General features: G+C 42.2%; 2 protein-coding genes across 2 annotated transcripts in view; one reads left to right on the forward strand and one right to left on the reverse strand.

Annotated features, from left to right (window-relative positions):
• Positions 1-6,279: 6,279 nt before the first annotated feature.
• Positions 6,280-7,592, forward strand: ppp1r3db (protein phosphatase 1, regulatory subunit 3Db). The gene is made up of 2 exons (XM_083667914.1): positions 6,280-6,328; positions 6,539-7,592. Exon 2 carries the CDS (start codon positions 6,563-6,565, stop codon positions 7,490-7,492), a length of 930 nt encoding a protein of 309 aa, XP_083524040.1. The 5' UTR covers positions 6,280-6,328; positions 6,539-6,562; the 3' UTR covers positions 7,493-7,592.
• A 5,773-nt stretch (positions 7,593-13,365) lies between these two features.
• Positions 13,366-16,281, reverse strand: part of phactr3b (phosphatase and actin regulator 3b) — a gene marked incomplete at its 5' end in the record, with an annotated part of 30,742 nt that continues 27,826 nt past the window's right edge. Inside the window, 4 exons of the mRNA XM_083668102.1 lie at positions 13,366-13,461; positions 13,951-14,027; positions 14,493-14,633; positions 14,907-14,968. Of these exons, the coding sequence (XP_083524228.1) occupies positions 13,446-13,461; positions 13,951-14,027; positions 14,493-14,633; positions 14,907-14,968 (296 nt within the window). The 3' untranslated portion in view covers positions 13,366-13,445. The remainder of the gene's footprint in view (positions 13,462-13,950; positions 14,028-14,492; positions 14,634-14,906; positions 14,969-16,281) is intronic.

Consider the following 16,281-nt stretch of genomic DNA (forward strand, 5'->3'; position numbering starts at 1 on the left):
TGAATGGCTGGTAGTTTGCGGCCCGTGATGGACTGGGTTGTTTTCACCACCTCACAGCCTTACAGTCGAGGGCGGTTCAGCTGCCTTACCATGCAGTGATACAGCAAATGAGGATACTAACTGTGGTGCAACTGTAGAAGTTTGTAAGGACCTGGGGGTCCATACCAAATTTCCTCAGCCACCTGAGGAAAAACAGGTGATCACAGAGTGGATGTGGTGTGACCTTGTTAAGGTCTCGGTGATGTGAACACCAAGGAACTTGAAGCTGTTGACCCCCCTCCACTGCAGCCCCGCCAGTGTGGATGGGGGTGTGGTCCCTCCTCTTCTTCCTCCAGAAGTCCATGATCAGCTCCTTAGTTTTACTGATGTTCAGAGAGAGGTTGTTGTCCTGGCACCAGTCCACCAGGACTCTTAACTCATCCCTGTAGGCTAACTTGTAGTTTTTAGTGATCAAGCCATTCACAGTGGTGTCAACAGCAAACTTTATGATGGAGTTGGAGCTGTGTGTGGCCACACAGTCGTGGGTGAACAGGGAGTACAGTAGGGGGCTGAGCACACAGCCCATGGGGGCTCCTGTGTTGAGAGTCAGAGTGGTTGATGCTGCCTACCTTCACCACCTGGGGTCTACCCATCAGAAAGTCCAGGATCCAATTACATAGGGAGGTGTTGTGACCCATGTCCCTGACCTTAGTGACAAGCTTGGGGGGGACAGTGGTGTTGAATGCTGAGCTGTAGTCAATTAACGGCATTCTCACGTAGGTATCCCTCTTGTCTAGGTGGGATAGGACAGTATACAGGGTGAAGGTGATGGCGTCATCTTTGGATCTATTGGGTAGTATGCAAACTGAAGAGAGTCCAGAGTGGCAGGTAATGATGAGTTGATGTGTGACTTAACCAGCTTCTCGAAGCACTTCATGATGATTGTGAGGGGAGTGCAACGGGGTGGTAGTCATTGAGGCAGGTTACCTTGTTCTTCTTGGAGACTGGGATGATAGTGGTCGCTTTGAAACAGGTGGGGATTACAGACTGGGATAAATTAGATATGTCTGTGAAGACATCTGACAGCTGGTCAGCCGCGTTGTTGCTAACACTGTCCTCACAAGCAGTGAGAGCCTTAATGGGGGCTCAGTGTCGTTGCCGTTGAACTGAGCATAGAACGTATTAAGCTTGTCTGGTAGCGCAGCATCGTTACACATGCTGTCAGATTTCTATTTGTAGTCTGTAATCATCTGAAGTCCACGCCACACACCTCTCACATCAGTGCCCTGCTACATTTATTCGACCTTGTCTCTGTAATTCCTTTTTTGGTCTTGATAGCCTTACACAGTTCACATCTGGATATCTTGTACTCGTCAGAATCACCGGAGTTAAATGCGTTGGTCTGTGCTTTTAACAGAGAATGAATGTCACCATTAACCCAGGGCTTTTGGTCAGGGTATGTCTGAACAGAGGCAGGCTGGGTAGAGGAGGTAGCCAGCAGAGCAGAGGAGGCAGTGACTGCAGGCTGGGCTGAGGAGGCAGGCTGGGCAGAGGAAGCAGAGGCAGCAGGCTGGGCAAGAGCAGGAGGGACATCACCTGGCAGGGTGTTGGTATCCAGGATATCTCAATGGTGTGAAGGTGTGAAGTCAGGCCCTGTTAACAGGATGGTGGTCCTGTCAGCAAGACCCAAAGTGAGGAGATTGGCTGAGGGAGTGAGGTAAGACGTTGAGCATTTATTATGATCAGAGATAATCTTTGACAATTGAGTTTGTTTGATTGAGCAGCCAATATGCCTCAGTTATGAGATAGCCTTCATGAGGTTACGGGCCTATCCAGAAACAATCCTTAGTGGTCCCTACACCTTAGACGCTTGTATAGATCCAAAAGGGATAGTAGATATGTATAAGCAAGATAGCAGTTTCACCCAGCCAGTGGGCAAGGTGGAGCTATTACCATCTTGCTTATACCGAGGCTACTACTGTATGTCCAATCCTTTTGGAAGTGTTTAGCGAGTGGGAACTATGGGTTGTTTCCTGATAGGGCCTATGTATGACTTTGACATACTTTTTTCAAAATCACAGCAGCACCCTATACAGAGGTGTCATCTGGGAACTGCCTGACCTCTCCGTCCTCCAAGTGGCAAAGATGTATTGGGATGTTGCTAGCGCTACACATGACTTTACTGGCAACAACTCCTTTGGAGGTCTGAAGACTTTTAGATTAGCCGATCTGGCTGGGATTCAATTGGATGGAGCGATGGGAGAATGTGCTCGCAATTTCATTGGATGTAACATTCCAACAACCCTGCATGTCCCCACATGCCCATAGAATGGTTGCTTGTTCTTATCTGTCGTCTTTTCCGACTATGTAGGATTATTTTGCAGAGAGTTGTTGCCTATGCTAGTTTGCAACATTGATGAAAATGGAAGAAAATGTGAATCCTGTTTTATTTGGAGCTCCTCCCAAGCAAAGCATTTGATTGGTTTGACGTGTCACAAGGCATCACTCGTTTAAAAAAAAAGTTTGCACCCCTTTGTAGCTTCTTTCTGAAAAAGATTTCCCCAGGCCTTCCAAACTAGGAAAGGTTAGGTTGAGAGAAAAAATGACTTGAAGGAAGGTGGAAACATTTTAATCGCAAGAAGAAAACAAGTTGTTTGATCAAAGAAACATCAGGATTGGACGCAACCGTCACTCACTAGGAATCATTTTCAATACGTTTGAATTAAAAAAATGTTCATATGATTTTTTTTACATGTTTTTTATTTTGGTTTCAAAAATATTACTTCACTTTCACTTACAATCATTTTCTTTTGGGCAAATACTTTTGACCTCATATTGGCACCATAACTAATACTTAATCATATCTTGCAGGCAAGTTGCAACAGGAATTAATTTGGTCTTTACAACAGTATCACAACTTCATTCAGTTCAAATTCAATAAAAACTCATAAGAGGTATGGAAGACATTCATTTGAATAGTCAGGCCTTGTCCTTAAACAGACTTCCCTTCTGCATACTGGTCTTTTATCTTGGAGACATCAAAGACTTTCATGAGTTGTTACTACGTAATAAATTCAACCTGTTTCAGCCTCCCATTTGGCATCACTGTGGTTGAGTTCTTCGACCCAGTTAAATTATATTTGATTGCACTGGCAGCATTTGGTTTTAGATCCTGTCCTTTTGACCCAGATTCTCTCCGCCGTTCAGATCCACTTATTCTCCTCTCAGATCCACTTATTCTTCTCTCAGAGCCACTTGTTCTCCTCTCAGATTCACTTCTCCTCCTCTCAGATTCATTTCTTCTAAAACCAACCTGACTGAAGTCCCTAGACAGTGCATCCTCCCGTCCCCTTATACAGCCCAATTCTCTGCCTGCCCCAACACTAGAGTCCCTGATAACAGACTGAGACTTGCTGGTGGGAGTCTGTACAGCGTTACGAATGTTCCCCAAAGCCTGCATGCGTCTAATGTGGCTCTTCCCCCTTGCAGGGCTCCCAAGCCTCTGAGGCCAAGACTCCAGGCTCTTATCAGACATCTGAACTCGACTCTCACTGTAGCTCCTCTTCGGAGGGAGAGAGACGCGATCCCTACGCTCCGGCAGGGGACTCATTCGAGACTGACGGTAGCGGCAGCCACAGCCAGAGGGGTTTGAGGAGAGGAATGTGAGAGGAAAGGCACGCTGGCACTGGAGGATGCTCTTAGGAGAGCTGAGGCGGGAGGAGGTAGCAGTGTGAGGCTGGTGACAGCTGGTTGACACTAAGTTATTGTTACCACTCTCCTCCTGGACTGTCTTGATTTGGTGCCACTCCAGCTGCAGCTGCCACTCAAGATACTTCTCAAGTTGTCCTACAGGCCTTGGGTGAGGGGCTCCCCTGCCCTCCATGTTGAAGAACACAGGCAGTTGGCAAAGATTCCAGGAATTAAAAGACGGAGGCAAGAAGTCTGGAAAACTTAAACTGCCGTGGCTCTGCCCTCTTTGCCCAGGAATGTGTGGTGGAAAGTCATTGGGGTTGATTACCTCATCCCGCAGTTTGAGCTGAGGAGGAATGCAGGATGAGGGGGACACAGGAAGTCTCTCTGACTCAGAGAGGTCACTGTCACTGTCTATGTCCCCATCTCTATACTCACACAACTTCACCATCTCTAGGTTTGGGGTCTGACCCTTAGGCAGATAATGTGTTGGCTTTGAGGGAGTGTTGAGGTCAAGTGATAATGCACGTCTACTCCTCCGCGCCCCTGCATGGTTCTGCTCTCTGTGACGGTTGCACTGAGACACCAGCTGCACTTTCCTCTCCTTCCCATCCATTATGGAGGTTGCTGAGGAGGACTTTGAATCGGAATGTCCCTGAGTGCTGCATGGAGAAATAAAGATACAGTATTACATCAAGCAATTCACAAGGACAGTACGTATTAAAGATATCTTTGAAGCACAATAACAATCTCACCTGTATTGAGAAGTGTTGTGCTTGACTGAGGAGCTGTTAGGTTTGTACCTTTGTCTTCTTTGCTCCAACTTCTAAGACAGAAAAACGTTATTAATCCAAAGCAGCCAACTTCAGTTAGGGTTGGAAATAATATGATTTTTTAAAAATGCTTTAATTCTAGACTATTCACAATGAAGAGTATGGTCAAGTAAAGACACAGTAGGCAGTACTGTATAGTGCATGCAACTTTAGCCAAATTCATGCAAACATTATTTCTGGCCTCAAGATAACTTCTATATCTATGCACAATCAATGCAGAGTTTTCTGTAAGGTTTCCAATGACAAATCAGGACTTACTTTCTCTCCTGACTGAGTGTTGTCTTGACATGTGACTGCATTCTGGGGTTGCATTGACTTTTTCTGGGACTTGTTATTCTGACTCCTGTTCCCCATTTTGGTGCTATGAAAAAAATACATCAACATTAAATATGTTTTGCTTTATACTGGATGTGGGGAGGTTAAGCCACAATTAATAAAAAATACTAATGTGTAGTCAACTCAAACCGCAGACATATCAGGTAGCCTATACATGTGTTATAGCCTACGATGTAACAATTTGTAATACCTCTACCACGGGGCAGTTTTGTAAATTTTGATCGAAAACATATGACGTGCATAGATTATTTTTTACATTGCAATAACACATACCGTGTCACATAACCGTCGCTCAATGTTTTTTCCCGCTCCCTGATAGAGAGCTTGCTGTGGCCAGCTGCAGCCCGTTCCTGCAGAATTGTGCCCATATTGAGTAACGATTGCTGGGCCCATTCAATAAGCCAGAGGTTATTGCATATTTTTCGAACAAAAGACGGTCACATTTTCAGAGAGCTTATGATCTTATGAATGATGGTCTGGTGCGCCGCGCGCGCGGTGCGCTATTCAAACAACAGAAACAGGTTTGCATTGCGACAAAAAAAAAGAGCTCGGGGATGGTATCCGATTACGATTAGGCACACAAAAAACGAAAATTATTATTATTATTTTTAAAAAGCATGGCAAAGCATTGTACATTGTGAGGCATTCTCATGTATTGTCTATGACCGACCAACACCCGCTATGTTGTCGAATACCAGGGTTTAGAATGCGTTGTGGGAAATGTAGTCACCAAACTAAACCAACCCAAGCTCGCGTCATGGTTTTACAGTGCGTGCTATGGTGTAAATGTGAACTGTGTCAAAGATTGATTCACTATGAATATAATAAGTCATAAATCAGAAAGTGTCCTGTCCGAGACCCATTTGCGCATTTAAACAGAATACAAGGCTATGGGCGACCACAATACAGGACCGCACTCTTGTTTGTCCACTAATAAACCTTCTGAAATATAAGCTCGTGTAAAAACCTATTTATATACATTACTTGCTATTAATACACTCTCAATACACTTCCTAACCCACTAGGCCTATCCAATGGCAGTCTCATGTTATAACTGTTGTAATGTAATGATACATTACATTCATGTTGTAGTGATAGCCTACTTTAAAAATGCCAATGTAGTGTAAAACTATGTATCAGGAAAAAAGTTATCCCACACGCATTAAGCTATTCTAATGATTCGCGTCCATAAACCTTGGCATTTGGTATATGAAGTAGGCCAGAGGTTTCCTTTAGCGTTTTGAAGAAGGCATTTGTTGCACTTGGCGGAGTGGAGGTCGGTTGTCTGGCAATCCATCCTGAATTTTATTTCACTCTACGATACTGGGCGGAGCGTTTCAAGGATGGGTCGCCAGGCAAGGAGGTCGAGCCCTGGTCATGTGGTTTCAGTCGACGTAGCAACAACTTGTCAGCCTCCAGCAGTCCTGAGTGAAATCAAGAATGGTAGCCAGAGACAACAGCAGTCCTGTCTGTACGAGAAAGTAAAGCAAGTATGCCACCATTGCACGGATTCATTTGCATGTTTATGTTGAAAAGTATAACATGTTTAATATTTACAGTATGTTTTGCTACAATTTTGCAATATTGTCTTAACAGCGTCTTAGCAGCATTTTAAAATGCCCATAATACATGCATGTGGATTTGTGAGCATTAAGCAAGTGTACAGACATGTGTAATTACAGTGTTCTGTTGCCTCACAGGGTTCGCTCAGTACTGTATATGTGATGACGAACATGGCCAAGGCTGGTGTAGGGTGGCAGGAGAAAGCTTCCCCAGGGAAGACTGGAGCAGAAATGCAGTTCACCAGTGGCTTCAGCAGTGTATCCAGGCCAAAAACCACCATCTGTTTGAGGAAAATGTTTGACCCCAAACCTCATCCTGCAAAGGCACCAGTCAGGATCCGACCTCCTAGCCACAGGCCTCCTCCACTCAGGGAGCCTGTTTTCGGGCGCAGCCTCTCCTGCAATCCGCCAACGAAGCCCATCATGAGGAGACGGGCACAGTCTCTGCCCTCGTCCACAGATAGGAAGAAGGACCCCAGGAGCTTGCAGGTGCGCTTTGTGGACTCACTGGGGCTCGAGCTGGAGGATGTCAAATTCTTCAAAGTCGGTGAAGACCCCCTAATACCCCCACATGTCTTCTCAAGACTTCTTATGAGCTCAGAGCTGGTCTCAGGGAAGCCATTAGAGATATCTCTGCCCTACTTTAAGCCGTGTTTTCCAGACAATATGGGTGCCCAGCCTGATTTTCTGAAGCGCCTGTGCAGCCAGCGGGTCTGCCTGGAGCAGGTTCTGTGTTCCGAGCTGGGGATAATTGGCACAACACAGGTTATTAACTTGACCTTTGAGAAAGAGGTCACAGTTCACTACTCTTTCACCAACTGGAGAAGCGGCGCAGACACAAAGGCATCTTGGGTGTCGACCTTACGCCGGGAGGAGTCTGTAGGGCCAGAGTCAGATATCTTCCGCTTTCGCCTCCCTGTCCCACCCTTCATTTTGCAGCCTGGAGCCATCTTGGAGTTTGCCATCTGCTTACGAGTAACAGGGTGTGAATACTGGGACAACAATGGTGGGCAAAATTATAAACTATCATGCCACAGCTACAAGCTCACTGTCCCAAGGGAGTGTGAAGATAGCATGGTGCACTTCATCTGAATGGCCACACGGGAGTGCTATGATATGAGTGCTATGATATCTGCAGCTAATGCATTTCCACAGATTTGCCTTCATGGATAGAACACTTCTAAAGAAAGCGCCTCCTCCTATAAATAGCACCTTGCATTATGTGCTTTGTGTAAATGATATATACTGTATGTATCCTATTTCATTTTCACTTACTGTTTTAAATAAATGTATTGTGATACAAGGTCAGTACAAGGTTGTATTCACTATGTGTCTGTGTTGTTACAAAATATTTTTTATTCAATATGGGCTGAGCTCCAATTGACCCAATACTTCTGGAAGGTATTTTGTTTTGGAGACAACTTATTTGGCAAAGGTGCGGATGATCAAGGGAATAATTTGGTCCTACTCCACCAGTGTAATTGGTCCCCTTAAATAGAAGCATTCTTGACCTTTCCTTCCAAAAAGTTTCCACCGCTCTGAGAGCCCAGATTCCAGAGAACTTTCTGGCAGCCAGTGACATGGCATTTAAGGAAGGCATTCTTCCACGCGCCTTGCCTACTACAGCTGTACATGCAATGCCTATCACATGACATGCAATACACATGAGATGTGTGCTAAGAATATACAAACCCAAGATGGCAAAGACTCGACTGTTGATAAAGTAAACATTCAGTATTAAGCAAGGGTTACACTGTATAGTATTTTTTTTGTATATGGCACGATTTCCTTTGTTGTGTTAAAATCAAATAGAAATAGAACATTTTTGCTGAACAACAACTGCTGATCTTACACCTTTGAAGCTATTAACACCTAAACTGTGCTAAAAACTCAAAATTATCATCTCTGATGAAAGCGTGTTGATACCTATTAAGCTTTTTAAACTATTAAGCTTGTTGTAACTCCAAAACCTCTCATCCGGTTAACATGGTGGAATGTTGATTTAGGCCAACATTCTGAGAGCCCCATTGTTACTGCAACTGTTATGGAACATTCACAACTCTTGAATAATAACAACAGGACACCTGCATAACACATTATTAGAATGATTACACAACAAAGCACTCTCTTTGCTACCTGTTCTACCTCACTAAAGCCACTCTCAACCACTTAACCAACCAACTCTACCACTCTCAACCACTCAATCCTCTACCCACTCCACTGAACTACCCCAGGCTTCTATCTATCTATCTATCTATCTATCTATCTATCTATCTATCTATCTATCTATCCATCCATATCCACTATGTACTTCTATCTTTCCAACCTTATATCTATCTAAACCTTCAATTACCTATCATCATCCTTTCTTCCTTTCACTAAGCACTACTGCTTTACTGGTCTTAATTGTTTTGATCTTTCAATACCTCCCCTCTCATCTATCCATCCTCTCTTTCATGTATCCATTCATCCATCCAATCAGCCAACCTAACCAACCTAACCAACCTATCTCACTTTCTTTCAACTACCTTGAACATCTTCATTAACCCTGATAAAAGCTATGTGATACCTATTCAACTTTTTAAACTTTTAAGCTTTTTTTTACTCCAAAAACTCTCATCCGGTTAACCAACCAACTCTACCACTCTCAACCACTCAGCCAACCAACTCTCTACCCACTCCACTGAGCTACCACTGGCACATCCTGTCTATCTATATATCTATCTATGTATCTAACATTCTATCCATCAAACCAACCAACCAAACCATCTCTAACTTCATTCGCTACCATAATAAAACAATTTCACTTTCTTTCAACTACCCAGCAAATCTTTCTATCATTCCAAACATCTTTAAACCTTTTCCACTACCAAAATAAGACTTTACAAGGCCACAAAGTTTCTTCTGGAACTTATTTTTCTAGTTTCTAATGCTGTTGTTGATCTCATATTTTCACACAGTATTGGTGTTACTGTTTGTAAACACTAGATGGAGGCATTGCTCAGATCTAAAGCCTGAGAACCTGTGGTTTATGATACAATTCACAGCTATTTTCACTTTCCATTCTGTTTTTCTTTGAAAAGGTTAACCAGCTCTAAATGTTGATGTGTGACTACAATGTAATGTTATCATGAATTAATACTTTCTTCAGCATTGGAGCTATTGAATCAGCTTGTCCCTATGAGTAAGAGCAACACATAGCTGAAGTGAGTCAGCTTATCCAAGCGTGACTGCAGCCCTCTTTCGCTACTTGTCTGTGACAGTCCAGCCATGCCCAGGGCCAGACAGACCCAGATTTGTGCGGAGATGAACTCCAGTGGATCTTAATGGTGATGGAAAGAGAGACAGTTAAAGAGAAGGCAGAACAGTGGTGGAAGGAGATGTTGTGATTGTGGTAATATGAGCAGTGGTAAAATCTGAAGGTAACACACTCTGTTGCAACTGAAATACTCCATGTTCACAATCTCATAAGCCTTGCATTCCTGTGAGCCACTCATAGACCCAAAAGCCTCAGATTTATCTGTGATGAGTATGATTGTACTTAAACTGAGCAACACATAATGTGCTCGTCAGTACTTGTGTCGTGTGTGTGAGTGTGTGTGTGTGTGTGTGTGTGTGTGTGTGTGTGTGTGTGTGTGTGTGTGTGTGTGTGTGTGTCTGTGTGTGGACACATCTCAACGGATTTGTGCAACAGGACATTACCTCAAGTAAAGGAGACATTGGCAAAGACAAAAAACTGCCATGCTTCCTCCACTTCATTACGCAGCCATCACATCCACATTTTGGGTTGTTACCCAATGCTTGCTGCTGGTAATTATATAAGAGCAATCTGAAACTATGACGTGGGTTCCTGAGACTGGGATGTTTGTGACTGATTTAAAAATAATTGCACTGTACCAGTTCCAAGCACATATCAGCCGACCCTCTCATAGGCTGAATATATTGCTTTCTGTTTATTGAATGCAATTGAATCATTTTATTTAATATATTGATGATTAACATTTTCAGTTAGCAGCAGATTTATTTACAAATGCATTTAGAAAATTCAAGTGTGCCTATGTATCTACTCAGTTGTCAATAGCTTGTTGTATTACAGTGGTAAAATGCAATAATTTGTTGGCATATCGTTAAATTCTGCCTGTAACATGGGAAAATGCTCTCTCTCTCTCTGATGTCAAATTAAATTAAATGATTCCATCTACTATTTGGTAGAATCACAACATATCTGATAGTGAGTTTTGAGGCCAATAATTCATGACTGCATTGGCAAGATATCTCAGAGCAGAATGTGCACTGTGTGTGTATGTGTTCATCCCCTTGGCGATCACCCTTAATAGATACGGGACTACACTGAGGTACATCCCAAATTCAGGATTTCCACCAACGCAACAGAGCATCCCTTCCTTCCTCCCACTCACCTCTATGGCTCCAAGGACGCTTTGGAGGACTGCCTACAACCTGCCATGGGAGGTCCAGTCAGAGGATTTCATTATAGGATTTTATTATTTCATTCCAGTCGGTGAGGTAATGTACAGTATGCTGTATCCGGAAGTTGCCATCTGTTCTTGTACAGTACCAAGCGGCCAGGGTTGAATCACATATTTTGCTGACCTAAGCAATGTAGATACAAAATGCCTTGGTTGTCAATTTAGAGAACACTGAAGATATCTATCTATCTACCTATCTATCTATCTATCTATCTATCTATCTATCTATCTATCTATCTCTATCTCTCTATCTATCTATATCTATCTCTATCTCTCTCTCTCTCTATATATATATATATATATATATATATATATATGTTTACTTGGCACACTTTGGGCCCGTTAATACCAATCAATCATCGCTTGAATGCCACAGCCTATTTGAGTATTGTTACTGACCATGTGCATCCCTTCATGGCCACAATTTACCCATCTTCTATTGGCTACTTCCAGCATGATAATGCACCATGTCACAAAGCAAAAGTCGTCTCAAACTGGTTTTATGAACATGACAATGAGTTCATGTTCTTCAGTGGCCTCCCCAGTCACCTGATCTGAATCCAATCGAACACCTTTGGGATGTGGTAGAACGGGAGGTTCACAGCTTGAAAGTGCACCTGAAAAATCTGGAATTGCGTGATATATATTTATATATGAATATATATATATATTTATTTTCTTCTTCTTTTTTAAAAATGTATTTTCAGGAGAGAAACTTGCACAGGGGGTAGTGGGGATGAAGATGTCTTTAGGAGGGACAGTTAAGATGTAGTCTGAAGAGATGGGGTTTGGGGGCTGACCATTGCTTGCAAGTACGATGGTCCATGTCATCATGGACCAGAATCTCAAAGGATGTTTCGAACATCTTGTGCCACGAAGAATTGAGGCCGTTTTGAGAGCAAAGGGAGACCCTACCCAGTATTAGTGTAGTGTTCCTAATAAAGTGTTCGGTGAGTGTATATATACTGTACTAGGTGAACTTGTTATACTGGTCTTACTGTAATATACTACAAATCCTTTCTTACAATAGGAAGAGGCTACTTTTTTTACAAAAATGTCATGACCATGACACCATAAAATGCATCATATGTCTATAATTAGTATGAATAATTGTTTTGTTTTTTGACACCACATACTCATGAGAGAAATGTCACCCAGTATTCTAAGCCCCACATCACTGACCTCCTTTCTGTTAAACTGCCAGTATGACGCAGGGCACAGGCAGCACAACAGGTACCTGGCCTCTATTTTCCACTGAACAAAGCACACCTACTGTGCACCTGGGCTGGGGAATTTGGCATACTTTCTCCATAGTGATTAACTAGACAACATAGCACATATTGTACATATTGTATATGTGAACACATCTTATGAACACATGTGCAAGTGAAATAATGATTTCTGATTCTGATGGTCAAATCAATGAAAAGTATAGGAGGGTTTTGGAATTATAAGTCTATTAGTAATTATCTGGGGGCGCTTCAGTCACATAGTTAGTGTAATAGTCCTGTCTTTACTTACACAACATTTACATTGTACAGGATGAAGGGACAGGCTAGGCTGTGTTTCACTCCTTTTAGATCCATGTATTGTCCTGAAAGATCAGCCAATGTTCATCACACCAGTCATGGCGAGTTTGTGTTTAAAGGAAATGTTGCGCTTAATGTAAAACTGGCATGCTGACAGTTTACATAACACTGTCAACCTAATTAGAGCTAGACTGTCTCTCACAAAGATATATCTAATACCATCACATCTGAGTATAAGATATCTCCACAGCTGGACAGATACTGTTATCCCCCTTTCTACATTGTCAATGAAACAATACTTGTTACATAATATGGTGCCAATATTACAATCCAAGTGTAAATAGAAAATTAAATAGAAAATGTTTGAACTTAAAGAATGCAGGCTACATGTTGTTCTTCCTTCGAATCTAATCACATCACTGCAATGACACTGTCACCTGAACAACACCCCAACCCAGAACACCATACAAAATACAACAAAACAAGATTTCTTAAAAATCCAAAACTTGTATTGTGCAGACAATAAATAGTGCTTACAAAGGGATTTTTGTCTTGTGTACAGACAAGGATTCCTCTTAAGAACAACATTTATACAGTTGATATGAAATTCACTCAAGTTCAGTGAGACCCCACAATGCTTGAGGTGTGACTACCATTACTGGAGTGGGAAAGGTTTGCCTGATCACATGCACATCTCCCTTTCTGGCAATAAAAAGGCCATCTTTCAAAAGAGTCTGTTTAAAAAAAATGTCTCTGTTTTTTTGAATGGCGAACATGACATTGTCTCTCCTGCTCCTCCCGAAATGTAAAAAGAATGTTAAGATGTTCCTCTGAGCAGATGTGGAGCTAGCTAGCTGCATGCGCCTCCTCTGCTGGCAGCTCCAACTCTAGAGACATAGCCTCCAAGGTTCACTACTGCGCCCAAATATCAGGACACCCAGGGACCACGGGCCAGGGCACTGGAAGACTCCTCACACGGTCTTCACTGACAGAACCAGATATCAGCAACTCTTCACAGAAGAAACCTTGCTAAGGCCGGTGGAACCTACAGAGTGGAAAGAAGGGGACATTGTGAGCACTAGCAGAAATGATCACATACCGCGACTTCATCAATCAGAGGTCTATTATTAGCTCAATGGTCAGTGCTCTCTGGTGCAGTCACAGCTCAGAAATGGGATCTTGCGTAAGCAGAACCCAGGTTAATTCATGGCGGGCATTTCTTTCGAACTGCTGATAGTTATTCTGGCCAGGTTTAACGTAAGCAAAACGTAAGCTAAATCTGTGTAGACATTCATTACATTTGTCAGGCTGTGCTAAAGTGTGCAGTGTTCTCCTCTCCAGCAAGGTGGATGCAGCTAAATTTGGCCAAGCCCTGCACAGCATATATATTCATTGATCCTAAAAATGTGTGACACTAATAATAGCTGTGGGGTAATAGTCATGCTCAGATCAGTGCACGCTTTCCCACTGACTCTGTTAGATATTATCAGAGACAAACTGACCAACAGACACCAAGCAAATACAGACCACTGACCTTGTCAGGTGCTTGCTCGAAGAATGAACCTCCATCTCGTTACTTTTGAACTCGTTTAGCTCTTTCCGTATCGCTGCCTGTGGAGCACAAACAACAACAACAATAAGCCCTCAGGTGTAGATGTAAATACAGATGCTCTGGTGGTGAAGCCATTCAAATGGAAGTGAGGCAGTGAAATGAAACGCCATAAAAGCACACAACAAAATCTGAGGCTACTATTTTTTTTTGAGAAAACAAGCCTATGAGCATCATAAATGTATTGTCTGTAATATGGAAATTATTATTCTGCCTCCACATAGGCTAAATCAGGCTCTAAGGCTAAGGCAAAAACTAAAATTAGTGGGTGAGAGTGGAGCTTGATTGGGGCCCAATTTGACTGGACCATGAGTGTCTATTTTACTGTGGACATCACTTAAGCCTTTTTAATTTGACCAATCATTTCTTGTGCCCTTACCACTGAAAGTCAGTGTTACTCATGCTCAAGCAGTACAAGAGTAGAGTGATAGAGAGCTGTGTTCAACAGGGGGCGCTCTTGAACATACCTTGTCGGCAGCTGACAGTCTGGTCCAGGGCTTGTCTGCGCGCCTGTCATAATCCTGAGCTTTGGCCACCTCCACATAGTCACTAAAGCGAATGAGGATCTTTCTGTCCCGCAGTTCATCGACTGTTGGCCGCTGGTTCAGCTGAAGAAAAGGAAAGGAGAGTGATATTCAGATCAGGCCAAATCCATATCTTTCTGTCCCTCCCATCACCAACTAGCCAAGAGAGAATATGATTGAGGTAGAAGAAGAACCATATGTGTACAAAATATGGTATGGGCACCTAGTATGCCCACATACTTGGGCATACTAGGTATAGAGTGGTGCATGTTTGCCTCTGTGTGCATGTTCACATCTGTCTTTGTGTCAGTCTGAGATTAAGTATGAGAGATTAGGGATTTTTTGTGACATGCGTACCTTTCTATTCAGTCGCTGTTTGATTTCCCTTCTCTCTTCCTGCTCCGTCTGGTCATTTCTCTCTGTAAGACACAAGGAAAAAAGTCACGTGTCAGCAAAAATCACAATAGGAGTGAGTTGTTAAATTAAAGAGACATTTTGGAAGCACCATGTGGATGTACTCCCCAAAGTGCTTATCATCATCTAAACTGTGCATATGTAAAACACATTGCCACAGTGATGCTGTAGAAGTTCTAAATATGCAGTAGGCATTGCAGGTCATTGAGTTCATGCTTTTTTCTTTTCTACACATTATTTTCTACACATACAATAGATGAACAGATAATGCCCTGTTTAGAACTGTTCTGAATTTAAGGTGCAGATGGTACCTGTCACCCTCTAATAAATCAAACCTATCTCCCTTGTTTCTTAGGAAATCCCTTGTTTTTTTTTAAATATGTTTCAGAGGAAACACGTAACTACTTTTGTTTTTAATAACACTTCAGTATGACTATTAATAACATCAACATTTTTTAATCTATCAGTGTCATGCATCTTGGATCTTGTCTAGTATTCATCTGCCTGTCTTGGCTTTTGGCTTGGAGAGTCTTATCGAGAGTCTTAGGAGACTTGTTTTGTGTTTTGTGTGTAAGCCTGCACGTGGGCCTGTGTAGTGAGAATGTCAATGACAGTAAGACAGCTGCTAAGGGCCAGAGCAGGGATCACAGATACCATGTCTGAAAATAGTGGCATGAATGAAGATTTCAGCTAAGTAAGCAAAACCTTCCCCCCACAACTACGCATGACTGTCTGTTTTAGCTGTGTGTAAGACTGAAAGGGATTGGATTATATGTTGATTGTTTTAGTTGGATAGTTTCAGGGGGGGAAAGCTATAGAGGATTAATCCATCACATGAACAATTCAATTAGCCCAACGACAGTGAAAGAAGCTGATGACAAATGATATATATCGAATGATATAATATCAAATGACATTAAAGTGTGTAATTCATGTTAGAATTACACTAATTGCTCGTAGGTCTACAAATCTATTGAGATTAGGGCTGACCTCAAAAGACAGGGATTTATAGTTTCAATTGTGTGGACAATTTGTCTGCATTATGTTAATTTTTGCAAGTACACATTTGTAAATACAATTTAGCCCATAGCAAAGTTGATTGATTCAACTAGATATGACTACAAATAGCGAAGAACGCCATTAAAATGTGATGAGAATTTGTTTAAAATATGTATTTTTTAACCTCTCCTGCACAATTTAATTTTTATTTTATTTTGTCTTTCATTTGTTATTGTGTGTGCATACAAATAAATACATACATTAAAAATACTATTCCTAAAAGTGAAAAGTGGATAGTGGAAATCAATGTCATCATGCA

Source organism: Argentina silus, assembly GCF_951799395.1.
Source record: "Argentina silus genome assembly, chromosome: 4".
NCBI lineage: Eukaryota > Metazoa > Chordata > Actinopteri > Argentiniformes > Argentinidae > Argentina > Argentina silus.